At 45.1% G+C, this 15,296-nt stretch overlaps 1 protein-coding gene across 6 annotated transcripts in view; it reads left to right on the top strand.

The window, feature by feature from the left end:
- The window catches only part of Osbpl3 (oxysterol binding protein like 3), a 170,822-nt gene that overhangs the window by 108,312 nt on the left and 47,214 nt on the right, over positions 1-15,296 (top strand). For 4 of the 6 annotated variants that reach the window (XM_028790061.1, XM_028790057.1, XM_028790058.1 and 1 more), the window contains 8 exons: positions 3,591-3,707; positions 3,858-3,911; positions 4,688-4,801; positions 8,765-8,932; positions 9,493-9,616; positions 11,776-11,879; positions 12,082-12,174; positions 13,139-13,295. In XM_028790061.1, the coding sequence (XP_028645894.1) occupies positions 3,591-3,707; positions 3,858-3,911; positions 4,688-4,801; positions 8,765-8,932; positions 9,493-9,616; positions 11,776-11,879; positions 12,082-12,174; positions 13,139-13,295 (931 nt within the window). The remainder of the gene's footprint in view (positions 1-3,590; positions 3,708-3,857; positions 3,912-4,687; positions 4,802-8,764; positions 8,933-9,492; positions 9,617-11,775; positions 11,880-12,081; positions 12,175-13,138; positions 13,296-15,296) is intronic. The other 2 variants (XM_028790062.1, XM_028790060.1) reach the window with 1 other exon arrangement.

The raw sequence follows: 15,296 nt of genomic DNA, 5'->3' as shown, positions 1-15,296 counted from the left end.
ACTGACAAAAGGCTTCTGATTGTGTGGAACTAGAATGTGCCCTCCAGCCCTTTTGTGGTGGTGTTACAATATTCTTTCTTGTGTTTCAAACACCGCTGTGTTTAGTATGTCTGTGACTCAGGTGGCATGTTATGAACTGTGACTACAACTTAACCCCTTCTTGTAAAGCCAACTAACTACCGAGTATCGTTTACTTGATTCGAGAGTTTAACCTATTTTCTTGACTGGAGACTCCAACAAATACCACTTGGAGAATCTTCTTAGCGGCTGGAGTCGTACACAAGTTGAAGAAGATCTCTGTGGTAGTTTGGAAAGAAAACACCAATGCCCTGGGGCTCAAATGAGAAATCAGTAGCTTATGAGTTAATTAAATGGTATATTTGCTGGTAATGCACAGTGGCTACTTTACCACTGAGTTGACTCCTGCAGAGCAGACTTACGACTGAGCTGAGCTATACCCCGGCCCTTTCTGGTCAACTGACGTCAAGCAGGTCCTTATTTACAAAGATGTCTCATAATGCTTGTACAATCTTTCTGGATGTGGGACACCCTTGTCACTGTGCAAGGCTGAGGAGTCAGGAAGTTTCTTACTGTCTCATGTGCTTTCACTTGAAGCCGAGATGCAAAAGACTTCTTCCCAGAACTGTCAATCAACAGTGCCCCAGATTCCCCAGCCTCAGAGGGAACAGCTTTGGGCCACTGTGAACCTCAGAGATAGAGGCTGCTTCCTAGCTGTCACCTGCTAGCTCAGTGGTGACTTGGGAAGAAGCAAGTATTTGAATGGATACAGGGCCTATGAAAGGCATTTGAGCCTTTTCTCTCAGCCAAGAAGAGCCTGTCCTTACTTTCATGAGGTAAATCTGTTTTTTCTGCCTGCCAACACTTTCAAGTTCTTAACCTAGGAAGAAGACAAAACCTACAAAACAGATGACATTTAGCAGGAAAAAAAAAAGTGCAAGCCCTTCCTTGATTGTTTCCTAAAGGGAGAGTGAACCTACTATAACCCCTGCCTGCCCTTTCCTGGCTAGCTTGGAGGAGTAAACCCTATCTCCAGAATTCTGGGGGCACCTCCTTTCTAACCTGAGTCAGTAAAGCCCACTTTTGGAATTCTATTCTTCTTTCCCATTCAGCCATAGGTGAGACCGTATCTACAGTTCCCCCATTTTGGGAAGCATGGAGTAACGGCTCATCCCTCCTGACATTTGCACTGAGCACAAGAGAGGGGCTGAGCAGATGTGCCTGGCTCTTCTGGAGTTAGCAGTCTGCACTTTGCCTTCTGCCTGGGCGTCTGAGGCCAATTCCAAAGGCTGAGCCACTGAGTGCTTTCCAGCTTCCCTTGGATTTTCATGTGATGATACCACACGTAACGGTCTGTCACAAACACGGCTCTGTTGTATGTAATCTGAAAGCAGTCATTTGGCCCAAGGACACTGGGCACATTTCGAAGGTGTAGCCTTCCAGGAGCATGAGCCTGTAGCATGTTCCACGACTGGAGTTGTTATCAGGAGCCTGCTGTTCACAAGACAGGAGGAACTGGGAGATACTCTCGAGGCTCCTGCCCATTAGGGACAAGCCTCATCACATTACCATGAGCAAGGAAGAAAGGGTTAACACTGGAGGGATGGAGTATGGGGCTGGAGGAATAATACTTTCCTCTGGAGGAGGGGTGTTATTGCACAGCCTTAGAGACTCACAGCATTGAAACAGGTAAGACACAATTCTAGCAGTGGCTTTTCCAAGCCGAACAAATGCTTTCAGGATCATTTGGTGTCTTACAGGCAGTGTGCTGCTTATCACTAAATAGACATTTTCCCAGTTATTGTCTGGGCGTAACTGAGTAGCTGGACAGCTGGTGGTGGCTATGATAACAAAATCTCATTCAGTGCTGCTACCTTGCCAAAAAGGTTCTCTAAGTTAAACACTGAATACCAACTCCATCCCCCCTTTTTAACCATTGAAGAAATCCCTTTCCCAGCTCCAGATTCTGTGATACTGACAGTGGTTATTTTTTTAGAACTAGGATGTGTCCTTATCACCATTCACAGTGAAAAAGACTCAGATAAAAGTCAGGTTATCAAAGAACTCAGTGGCTAATGTAGGAAAGGCTCCTGTTGCTAGAGAGGACGTGCTGGTCTTTGGGATGCATGGAAAAGAACCCTGCAGGACCTCTCCCTGCCCTCTGCTCTGAGGCTGATCCAGATTTACCGCCATTGGCCTCTGGCTGGACCATCTGTCCAGGGATTGGAGCTTTGACTCAAAGCCATAGTGTCTACAAGAGATCTTCTCCAGAATCATATGTATGAAAAACTATTACCGATTGTGGGAAATACATTATATCTAGTGGGTGTATCCAGATTCAAGTTGTATTTCAGTGTGTTCCTTCCATGTGTATTATGTCCCAACCAACCAATCAATCATCGTCATCATCTAGCAATGATTTAAGTATTTTAAAAGAAAGTTTCAGAATTTTTATTGCTTTTCTTTTGATTACTTTTGAAATTTGTTTTCATTCAGTTGGAATAACCTCAATAGCCAATGATAGGGGAATTAATTAAAGCAGCCATTTGCGCTCCTTCAAAACAGAAAAGAACCCAGGCCAGAAATACAAGGAATTTGTTGTTGTTCATGTTGCTTGATTTCTTGTTTTTGTTTTTATTTCTTGCTGTGTGACATAGGCAGCCTCAGACTCTCAAGTCCTGGGATTGTAGCATGTCTTAAAAAGACAAGTCTCTTGGATAAGAAATGGGGGGATTAACAATTCCTGGGAGAAAGGGGTGAAAATACTTCAGACAAAACTCTTTCCGATGTGTCTGCATTTCTGCTACTTCAGCCCCTAGAGTTTGAAGATGGTTATCCATAGAACTATTGTTTCCAGTCAGCTTGAAAGGTTCCCTGGCTTGCATTCAATTCCATTTTTGCAGATACTTCCATTTCAAAGATTTAAATATTTTTTATGTCTGTGTCTCTGTGTGTGTATGGTGTGTATGTCACAGGTGTGTAGTGCCCATGGAGGCCAGAAGGGTCAGGGGTGAGATCCTCTAGGGCTAGAACTCAGGCAGTTGTTAGCACCTGATGTGGTGCTGGGATTGGAACTCAGGTCCTCTGGCAGAGCCACAGGTACCTTTGACTGTTGCGTCGTCTCTCTGGCCTGCTTTTCAGCCATTCCTTAGCCTCCTTAGCCTACCATGCACGGTGCACAGACAGACACAGCTTCTTGCTGACATATGTGACATTTGGTTAACGTTAGACTGAGTTCCGCTGACTGAACAGTAACCGTGAGATGACATCAAAGTGAACAAAAAATAGAATTTATAGTCAGATCTTTCCCTTCAACCGTGCTATCAAGGTTCAAAGACTAAAAAGAGAGAGAGAGATGGTCCTTTAAAAAAGAAAGCTTCAAAAAAATCCAATTTGATGCCACTAAACTGCAGCTTTGAATCTATAAAGTCCAAGAAATGGGTGAAAATTAAATTTTATTTCTTCTTATCAAATGTATCCAGACTGTCTTGGGTCATTTCTCGGTAGCTTGCTGCTTGGTGTTACTATCTTCTAAAGGTATGACATTTGGCCTGTTTCTTCCATTGGAACAGGACAGCTGGGAAGTGGTGGAAGGACTGAGGGGCGAGATGACTTACACCCAGGAGCCACCTGTGCAAAAAGGATTTCTGCTGAAAAAGAGGAAGTGGCCCTTGAAAGGCTGGCACAAGGTAAGACGTCAATGGTGGCTTCTCCTTGGTGGGCTCACACTCTACCCCACTTGGTATTAAATTCAAGAACTCATATTCTATCTGAATTTGGAGACCAGAGGAGAGACGTTAGCATGTATGTCTTGCTAAGCTCTGTTTGCTTTCCCACAGAGATTCTTCTGCCTGGAAAAGGGAATCTTGAAATATGCCAAGAGCCAAACTGACGTAAGTCTTCTTCTTAGCCCAGCATGATATTGAAGAAGTGTGCAGGGTGCTTGAGGTCAGCCCAGAGCTGCAGTGCTCTGTGGGTAATGGTTTTTCCAAGTGGCACAGAGGCCCCTCTCCACTCACCCTGACCCCTGCTGTCTTAGCTTTAGATCTGGGTGGGATCCATTCACAACCAGGAGAAGGGGCAAGACACCTTACTGTGTTCCATAGGTCTGCTCTGACTCTAGCTAATTACAGAAACAGAGCATGTGGCAAGTGTCCTTCCCACTTACATGGTGACTGAGGGGCTTGGTGGAGAAAGCCATGGCTATCATGGACTTCCTCTTGAGTTAACCCTAGGAGGTTGGCCTAGAGGGTTCTGAGTGACCAGTGGGCCTATCTTTCCTCTGTCTTGGCTGTTGGAGTTTTTTCTAGTTTGTCTCTGTTCTTCCCTTTAAGTCACTTATGGTTGAACAGGCACTGTGTCAGGGGAAGGCAATGGCTCTTGCTTGCATTGCCTTGAAGTCAGCTCATGGCGTTTCCACTCCTATGCTTGCATCCCGGCTATGAAAATTCCTACTTAGTCTTCTGTCCTCCAGCTTCTTCATCTGTGAAATAAGGCGAGTGGGAATGCAGTCCGTGTGCAACTCCTAACTGGGTCCTCCTTGCATGGAGGGCCCCATGAATCATAGTGTCCAGATTTAGCATTGGAGGATATACAAAATGAAGTGGGAGGAGATTGCGGGGAAGTTAAACACCTTGACTCTCAAGCAGCTCTCCCTGTGCTTCTGTAGATTGAGAGAGAGAAGCTGCATGGCTGCATTGACGTGGGGCTCTCCGTGATGTCTGTGAAGAAGTCATCTAAGTGTATAGACCTAGACACCGAGGAACACATCTACCACCTGAAGGTGAGGAGGCTTCAGCCAGAGCCCAGCTCCCACCATGCAGCTACCACCAGGGCTTTCGTTGGTTGGGAAGTTGTCTGAGGCAGAGTCTTGCTATCTTGCCCACTCTGGATTCAAACTCCTAGGCTACAGCAGTCTCCAGCCTCAGCTTCCGGAGTCTCCAGGGCTACAGGCAGCACTCCCTGCAGCTTGGTTGTGCATTGGCCTTTCTACTGAGATTGACTGACCATCACATGCTGGTGATGATTTTGGAACATCCATTCAACGTGTTGGCTGTTTTTATCACCAAAGTGCCCCTAAGGGATACTATTGATGTTAGGGGCCAGGCTTTTTCTTGGCTGTGTAGGACTCTCTCTCTCTCTCTCTCTCTCTCTCTCTCTCACTGCTTGAAGAGTTAACATCCTTCAATGTCCTTGTCACCATTCCCAAATGTTGCCACTCCTCCCCAGTGACAGCAATCAATGACAAAAGCACCTTCATGTGCTCCTCCCCCAGGCTGTGTGTCTTTAGTGTAGAATCATTTGTCCTAGATCCAGCCAGGCAGTGGTGGTGCACGCCTCTAATCCTGGCACTTGGGAGGCAGAGGCAAGCAGATTTCTGAGTTCGAGGCCAGCCTGGTCTACAGAGTGAGTTCCAGGACAACCAGGACTATACAGAGAAACCCTGTCCGGGGGGGAAAAAAAAAAACAACAAACAAACCATGTTCTCCAAAGGATAGTATTTACTATGTGAAGCCCTGACTTGGGACTTTGGCCAATTTTATAAAGACTTTGTTAGAATCCTCATATTGTGCTGAAATGTCAACTTTTCCTCAAGTGGGAATTGGCAAATTTTAAGTCTCAAATCTTCCTACCTACTGCCTTTCTCCTGAAGGTGGGTGACATCATGGAAACATCAAGCATGAGGCCCAGGGCAATGTCAGCTCTTATGTGACTGCTTCTGGTCATTAAACTTTGACCAGTCATTTAATTCTTGAAAAACTCTGCCTTGTTTTTACCTTACCCCACCCCCACCCCCTGTAAAAATATGAAAGAGTGTGTGTTTACAGTTTGTCATAATTCCTTGGGGTTCAGTAAGTTTATAAGTTTAATTATTGTTTGTAATGGTCAGGCAGTGCCTGAGTGTTGGAGGTAAGTTGAGAATTGCTTAGTCAGCTTGCTTGATGTTTAGGGAACGGGACTGAGGGCCGGGATAACAAAGGATGTCACCTGTCCCTGTCCTCACCTAGCATGTGTGTCTCATATCTGTCCCCTAACCTAATCCTGAACCCTGGGTTAGTTCAGTGTGTAAAGAAGTTCTCCCGACACCATGAGCCAATAATGCTTTGCTGTGGGAATGTCTCAGGTGTCACAGTTACAGCATTTACCCACTGGACACCAGGGGTGTGTCTAGTGGAAACAACCCACACTGTCCTCAAGTATTTCCAAGTGTTTACTGGCAAAGAAAATCTCCTCAGTGAAATAACTGGCAAAGTAAAGGAGGGGAAAGCCACGAATTATTTATATAGTAATTAATGATTAATGTTATAATTTTATATTTATAATTTATAATTTAATGAGTATAATAAACTATATATATTTATAATTTTATGTGTGTGTGTGTGTGTGAGAGGATGTGTGTATTTATGTGTCTGTGTGAAGCTGTTGGAGTTTCTTGCCTGATACACTCTGTGTGTGTGTGTGTGTGTGTGTGTGTGTGTGTGTGTGTGTGTATACACCTTACCCCTCTGCTCCTCCCTCAGTGGTTAATCTCTGCTGGGAGAGTTGACACTTTACCTGTTGGTCCCATGGATCTTCCTTCCGTGTTTCACATGGTCAGGAAATAATGACACCCTGCCTGTTTATAATTCTAGTTAGAAAAATGAAGCTACCATTCACTTCTACTTTTTAAAGACTTAGAATGTCTTAAGATGCATCGGACTTGATACTGTGAGACAGAGCAATGATTCTCTTGTGAATCACTGTAAACTCTGCTCGTTCATTCCTGAGGATCAATTCTGACTTGGAGTGTAAGTGACTGGTGTTTGCTGAGGTCTCCCTACCCCCTTTCCCCCCTCCCCTTCCTCCCACCTCACTCCCCCTTACCATCATCACAAGGTCTGATTTATAGCCCAGGCTAGCCTTGAACTCACAAACCTTGAACGCTGAGGTTACAGACATGCACCACCACACCTGGCTTGATTCTTTCTCTCATTTTATATCCAAGAAGTCTGGGCAGAAGAGAGTTAAGAAACCGCCCAGCCAAAATCCTGGAATTACTGTAGGGCCTATGACAGAACTGTGATAGGTACTTAATAAAGTACCTCATCTCTCTTCTTGTTTATCCAATCAAAAACGAGTCAAAATGAACACCTTGGGCACTGCCTTTTCAGGGCTTTGGGGAGCAGATCAGTGCAAGGATGACACAAGATCCTTATAAAATTCCTTTTAACCACATCTGGGGAATGAAATCCGTTTAGGTGCTCACAATGCAGAAGAGACAAATAGGTGTGTGTCTGTGTTGTGGCTTCCTTCAGACTTGTGTTAAGGAGGAGCCTCAACCTCCAGGTACCTCTAAACAACATAAAGTCCTGATTCTGTGAGCACCACTGCCTCTGTCTGTCTCCACACGCTCCTTCCCAGCTGCAGCCTTAGGCAGGATGGTCACAGCACTGGCCTGGCAGCCATTGGCCTGCCTGGTATATTTGGAGATTACTTTTAGTTACAGCTTTGAGTCCATATCTTAATCTATAAGCATCTCACTTTTCATTTGAAATAATGTTTTATACACAATATATTGGCTTAAAGATGTCTGTAGTATAGAAGTGATTGCTTCATTTCTTTTAACAGTTTTATGAGCATTTGAACTATTTCTTGAGAAAAATTACTAGTTCTAGCAAGCATGGTGCTATGCCCATAATCCCAGCATTCAGGTAGTTAATACAGAAGGCTTTTCAAAAGTTCAAGTCCAGCCTGGGCTACATAGCAAGTCTGAGGCTAGTCTGTGTTACACAGAAAGTGCTATATAGTGAGAGTAGTACACTACACCACATGGTGAAAGGCATATTGCTGGGTTACATAGCAATATACTATCTCAAATAAATAAACAAAAATTGTCAACTAAAAACATTCTTCCCAGAAAGTGGATATTTATATTTCCTCATCTCTGAAGGGAATGGATAAATATTTGTATAGTAATGACAACAGTAGGAGAGCTGCAGAGATGAGTCAGCTCTTAAGAGCTCTGGCTGCTGTGACAGAGGTCCAGAGTTCAGTTCCCAGCAACCACATGGTAGTTCACCACCAACCATAATGAGATCTGTTGCCCTCTTCTGGCATTCGGGTGTATATGCGGATAGAGCACTCATATACATAAACTAGATAAATCATTAAAAAATAACAATAAGAGTACTCTGCAATGCTTTGTCAGAGATGTTTTTCCTTTTTCTGAAAGTGGCAAAATGGTTTTCAGTTAACCGGCACATGTGTTAGCGGCTTCTTCCGGTCACACATCCTTCACAGAGTAGACGAACACAGGCCAGTATTTCAGGAAATGCCTACTTCAGTTCAGTTCAGACTGGTCCCTAAAGTCTGAACTATAAGCATTTAAATGAAGAACAGAACTGATACATTCATCAGGGAGTGGACAAGTCTCGGGCAAGAGAACTTGGAAATATTTTAAGAGATAAACACGAGTTTTAGTTTATTTGTTGTTTAATAAAAACTAGTCCTGTTTGCATTCTTACAAGTTGTGTGGTGGTTAGAACATCTCAAATGAGACATGAGTATGTATTTTGCGACTATGCCTCTTCCTCAGGTGTTCTTCGAGACCACATAAATGAAACCAAGACAGTAAATGCTATTTCTTATTTTTTTGTGCATACTAGCTCAAAAAGAGTAGGTCAAATGTGTGGTCATTTTGATAAATAACTGATCCCTTTTTTAGCCAATGGTTCTCTTCTACACCTCTCAATTTAACCCCCTGCAGGTGAAGTCAGAAGAGGTCTTTGATGAGTGGGTGTCCAAGCTCCGTCACCACAGAATGTACCGGCAGAATGAGATCGCCATGTTTCCCCGGGATGTCAATCACTTTTTCTCAGGGTCCACTGTCACAGATTCTGCCCCAGGAGTGTTCGAGTCTGTTTCCAGTAGGAAGGTAATTGTTGCATTGCCAATAATGAATCTGAAATAACAGAGAGGGACACTCCAGGAGTGAGTCTGAGGGAAAGTTTATCAGTGGAGCAGGGTAGGTTGAGGTGGTAGGTTGAGGGTGGTTAGTCTCTTGACCAGTATCAGATCCAGGATACAATGAGCACGGATTAAGGCAGGGAGCTCAGGTAAGGACCCATCTCAGATTCCTGAAGGCTTAGACTTTCTCTTAGCCACATTGACAGGGTTTTTTCTACCTGGCTGGTGAATGCAGCTAGGCATGTGTATGTACAGCTGCACAGGACTGCGGACTGTTTCTCAAAGTCTCTTTACTGTGGGGTCATCATTTCATAGAAGAAAGTAAGGGCAACTGCTGAGGGCCGTGTAGCATGATGTGCTTAGCTGGGGTAGTGGCCAGAGGTATCCAGGTCTCCTGTGGGGTGTTTTTCGAGAAGCTTCTTCTCATTGTATCCTTTAAGGACCAGCCCACCGTTATCCTTTCCCTTAGAAGCTGCCCTTGCCGGGCTCTGTTTTGATTTCTAACCTGCTCTTGTCATCCGTGAACAGCGTAGCAGTCTATCAAAGCAGAATTCATTTCCAGCTGGAGGCAATTTGTCATTTTCTTGTGGTGGTGACACTCGAGTTCCATTCTGGCTCCAGTCTTCAGAGGACATGGAAAAATGCTCAAAAGGTAGCAGTCTGACTCTTGCACCTCTTTAGGCCGTGGTGTAGCGGTCATGTGGTCGGCGTTACCTTCACATACATTTGAGTCTCTGCCGTCGCTCTTCCTCGTTCAGTCCCTTGCTCTGCTAATGAAGGTCACGTCATCATCAGTTCGTGCGCTCTCCCCACAGGGCTTAGTGTCTTCACCTGCATGCAGACAGACGTCCTAGGCTAGTCCCGGCATGGATGCATGAATTCCTCCCAGAGCCATAAATCATATCTCCATAGGTGGGGACTATTAGCTCATGATCTCTAACATGCAAACAAAACAAAACAAAACAAAACAAAACAAAACAAAACAAAATGACTCTGCTGCCCACTCAAGATGAAGAATCACTGTCCCTAAGGGAGTAAGTGGCCAGGTAGACAGCCCAGTGTAAGCATTCTACACTGTGGCTTTACACTAGAATCAAGATTTTTATGTTGTTTTCAATTGTATTTATGTGTGGTGTGTGTTGGGGGTGGGGGGACGTGAGTGTAGGTACCCACAAAGGCCAGAGAGGGCATCTGAGCCCCTGAGGCTGCTCAGTACGGGTGAAGTCAGGTCCTTTGGAAGGGTAGTATATACTCTTAACCTAACTGCTGAGCCATCTGGACCCTTTAAATTGTGGAGGTGCCTGTGCCTATGCCTCTCTCCCAAACATTCTATTTAAATTAGTCTCGGGTGCTGCCCTGGTGACCCAGGTCCCAACACTCCTTGAGTGAGTCTGACAAGGAGGCAGGATTGATCACTCCTGCACAAGGCAATTCAGTGTTCTCAACCCTAATTAGCTAAACTCATCTGAAGAACCAGACAGAGGTTTCCAGTGGGAGAGAGAGTTCAGGCTTAACTGTCTAAGGTGAGGCCTGGAGCATATGGAATTTAAATGTTTTGAATTAAAAATTTTTTGAGTTAAAAAGAAGTTGCCAGCTGGACAGCTTGATTTATAATGTTGAGCCTGGGGGTGGTACCCAGAACACACAAGCAAAGCCAGTTGTGGTAGTGTGCACTTAGAATCCAAACCCTGGGGAGCTGGAGATAGGTGAACCCCTGGGGTTAGGCATGCTTAGACAACTTGGTAAGATTCTGGCCAGTGAGAGACCTTTTCTTGAAAAACATAGTGGATATAGTTCCTGATGAAGACCAGAGGTGCCCTTTGGGTTACACAGAGAGAGAGAGAGAAACATACACAGACACACAGACAGACACACACAGGCTTGACAGACACACACGAACACATAGACATACACAGAGACAGACACACATATATACACACACAGTTGTTTCTAAAGTATGTCCTTGAATTAGGGGCACTATTGGAAAAAGTTGTCAGGTGGCAGCCTTCCCTGTGTTACATGAGATATAGTTTCCAGTGGGTTTCCAGTCTCTAGCCCTGTCATAATGTCACTTACTAGCTCCACTGACTACAACTGGCACAATGGTCTTTAGAACATTGGACCTGGACCAGCATCAGCAGGCTGGCCTGGGTTTATCAAAAATGCAGATTCCCAGGCTCAACCCAGATGCATGAATCAGAAACTAGGGATAGAGCCTAAGACCCGTGGGTACAGGGGTGATTCTGTACATCTGCGGACTGGGAGCTGCTGTGTTGATCACGTGGGTCTTCCATTACTCAGTGGAATCTCCATCTGCAGCCAGTGCACAGCCAGCTGTGGGGTGGGCTGTTTCTCCAGTTAGTGATTAGGTTCTGGTCTAACCTGCTCTTCTATCATCTGAGGCCCATCTGCAGTGGGTCACCATCCTGAGGCAGGATCCTGGATCCCGGTACAACTTAGAGCCTATTGCTGCTGGGTTAGGGGTACCGGTGCTGGGGTGTTCTGAGCTCCTGCTGTAGGCCACATTCCTCTGAGCACCCCGGATATATCAGTTTAGCTCTCAGCACTGTAGCTCCGTATGGAACTATCTCCATTCCCCATATGAGAAAACCAAGGCCCAGAGAACTTGTGTCACAGTTCACAAGTGGCTTTCAGTCGAGGCAGCCCAGTCCATATGATAAACCGCTAGGATCTATGGCCTTTCCCGTGGGGGGGAAAGAACATAAAAGGGGGTAATCAAATATGGACTACAGAGCCTGGTGCTCCCTGATGCTACTGGACGATTGTGAGCATCTGCCCTTCCTCCCACAGACCTGGCACACTGCCATGCCTATCTGCTGGAAATGAGCCAGCTCTTAGAAAGCATGGACGTCCTGCATCGGACTTACTCGGCGCCAGCCATCAACGCTATCCAGGTTAGCCTGCCTGTTCTTCTGTTCACCTTCCGTCTTCTGGTTCTCTTGTTCCCCACATTTGACTAACAATGGGATGTCCTCTGTCCAGTTGCTTTAGCCAAACTCAAGGGGATGGCTGTGGTCACTGCCCTGTGTGTCTGTCGCTGTAGTTTTGGTGGACCTTACTGTCTGTGCTTTCTCTCTCTCCTGTTTTGAAACAAAGGGTGGAGCTTTTGAAAGTCCCAAAAAGGAAAAACGACCACACAGGAGGTGGCGGTCCAGAGCTATTGGCAAAGATGCTAAAGGAACGCTGCAGGTAACCTTGGATTCGACACAGGCTTGCTTTCCTCGTGGCGCCTCTCTGCACGCTGCGTGCAGGAGCCTCTGCCTCAAGTAGGACAGAAAAGTGAAGGTAGTGGAGTTGATCTCTGTACCTTGCGTTGAGAGATGATTCCAATGACAGACCCTCTGGTTGCAGGGATAAGTCTGTGTAGATACTTGGGCAGGGGAGAGTTTCTTGATGTTGGGGACTTCCACGCTTGTGAGAGTTTGGGGTCTTTTCCACCTTTAACATCTAGCTTGTCTGTGATGCTCCCTGCTCTAATGTGTGTCTTATGTGGTGGCTGTGGCCCAGTACTCAGACCTACCTTTGTTCTTCTAATCCCTCCTCGTGGACCTCTAAGGTATTCTCTTAGAGTTCACGGGCCTGAGCCTCTATCCCACAGGCCCCTTGACCATTTTTCTTCAAACTCCCAGTCCCCCAACTCCAGCAGAGCCCTCATTTGCGGTGCCAGGAGCCATCTTTCCCAGGCATGGCCAAGCCATGGACAAGACCTTATAATGGAAACGTGATTAGAACCAAACTGGATCTGGAGCTTTTACAGACCCTCTCGTCAGCCCTAGCAGCTGAACCTAGATGCTCTCCAAGTGAAGAATGCCGTGTGCACAAATGTGAATAGCAGATTCATTTTCTAGAAGCTCCGGGTGCAAGTGAAGAAAGTGGGAACTGATTTGCTCTGACAACCTAGTTACGTGGTGACATTCTTGGTCATTTTCAACCTGAGACTGTGAAGTTTCCACTATGTCTGAGACAGCATGTGATTTCTTGACCATTTTTATAGGATGCCAGTGGCTACGGAGAGCATCTCCTCAGTTTTAATTTATTTTTCTTTTAAGTTATTCCTCAGTGGGAAGATACACTTCTAAGATGCCCCCTTAATCAGTTCCAGTCATGGATGCTCTGGTCTGAATAAAAATCTCTCCCTGTGTTGTCACTTTAGGTCCCTAAACCTTTTTCTGGCCCTGTGAGACTTCACTCCTCCAATCCTAACTTGTCAACACTGGACTTTGGAGAAGAGAAGTCTTACTCAGATGGTTCCGAAGCCTCATCAGAGTTCTCCAAGATGCAGGAGGATCTGTGCCACGTCGCCCATAAAGGTGAATGAGTTTTCCTGCTTCCTACCATCTGTGATGGAAATGTCTGTCAATACAAAACTACAGCTGTCATTTCTAAGGGAATAACAGTTGATTCTGGAGTGACCACGACCCAGGACCATAGATCTAGGTTGCCCCACATTTCGTGTTCCAGAGTGCAAGCACTTTAATGAGGTTTTAGAGTTTTACAGAACAGGAAAGTAACAAATCAAGGCAGGTTTAAAATTCATAGGTGGAGACGCCATTGAGTTGACAGCAGTGAGCTGGGAGAGGGTTAGTGAGCTGGGAGAGGGTTTTCCAGAGGCCCAAATGGTATCTGATAGCGTTCTTAGCTTTTGGGTTGGTGGAAACTTGTGGTCTTTTAAGTTAATTAATTCCAGAAGGTGGTTTTTATTCCTTTGTCTGTTGTTTCTTTTATCTATTAGTCATAAGGTATTAGTTCCAACCCAGAGGTAAGCAAAGAATGTTCAAGAGGGCTAGAATTATCCCTAGATACAGTAGGGCCTGCAACAATCCAATCTCTCTACGGTCCCGCAGCTCTAACCAGTCAATCCATCCCTGCAGTCACAGCTTCCCAGGAGATCTCACTAACACGTGCTTGAGTCTGGGGCGTCCTTAGAGAATCTATCTCAGTAGGCTCATTTTCTGCTCTGATAAGGCTTTCGAAAGCCTCGTTTTTATTTATGTCTTTGTCAGTGTCTCGATGTTGTTGCAAAGACTTTGGTTTGGGCTGCTTGGAGGAGACACTGAGGGTTTGGGATTTAGCTGGCAGAACCCATGGGTTCAACCAACTGAAATTGTTTTTAAAGTTTGCATCTGTTTTGAACACAGGCTTTTTCCATTATCATTACCCTCTAAACAAAACAGGGCAGCAACTCTGTACTGACCTCACATGTACAGGTACTTAAGCATCTAAAGATGACTGAGCATGTGTAAGAGAATATGGAGGGCCTTCCATGCTCTAAAATCAGAGCATTCGTATGCTGATGGTTGGGTTAATAAGGCCTTATTTCACCTGTTTTCAGCCCCTATTGAGCAGTTCCTCTCTGAAGAATCCATCTGTAGGAATTCACTTAAAACACATCCATATAAAGATACCTACTCTTTCATTATTCTTCATATGAAAACAGAGAAACATGGGTTTGACATTGTTAGCCATTCCAGAAATGCAAATGGTGCCTCTCTGAAGCCTTGTTGCATACCCTTAGAAGAACGGTCTCTTAATGGACTCTCAGGAACTGGATACCTCATCCAGTGACCATGGTTGATGGTGGTGCATTCCAGAAAGTAGCCTACCAGTAAATAAAACTAAACATGTACCTACCATAAGATTCAACCACTGTGCTCCTGAGCATGTAATTCGGAACACGGAAGACAGTTATGGGGAACAGCTGTGCACAGATGTTTAGGGCAGGCTAGGGTTGTGGCTCAGAGTTAGGGCCTGCATTGTTATTGTTAGCACCACAAAACTAACAAAACCAACAAAACTAACTGGCCAAGCACTAGAAACAATTCAGTGTCCTTTAGTTCATGAATGGTTAAATAAACCATGGTATATCTACGCAATGGAAAACTACTTAGCAATAAATAGGGACATTGGCATATGCAGAGAGAGCCCAATGACAGTAGCGGAATGAAAAGAACTGATTTCTACAGTTTACAACTTCTGTGGGTTCACTTTGGAAATGATAGAAGACATTAGCAGTTGTCGGCACAGAGGAGGGGAGGGGATGAGAAATGCAGATGTAATTACAAAGGAATCTTTGTGGTGATGGCGAGTTCTGCATTCTGATCAAGGCACTGGTTATAGGAGTTTTCCAGTGTGATAAGATCACAGTGACCTGTAGCTGTACACATGTACCAGTGAGTGTATGTAAGTCTGAAGAAATCCGAGCACACTCTGTTACTCTACTGTCCCTGTCCTGGGTTTATGTTGGGCTGTGGTTAATAAAATGTCACCATTGGGAGAAACTGGGGACAGAGTACACAGTGAGTACAGTATTA

This window comes from Grammomys surdaster, unplaced genomic scaffold, assembly GCF_004785775.1.
Source record: "Grammomys surdaster isolate TR1022 unplaced genomic scaffold, NIH_TR_1.0 125861, whole genome shotgun sequence".
NCBI lineage: Eukaryota > Metazoa > Chordata > Mammalia > Rodentia > Muridae > Grammomys > Grammomys surdaster.
Note: the sequence above shows the minus strand (reverse complement) of the source record. Positions and strands in the feature narration are given on the sequence as shown.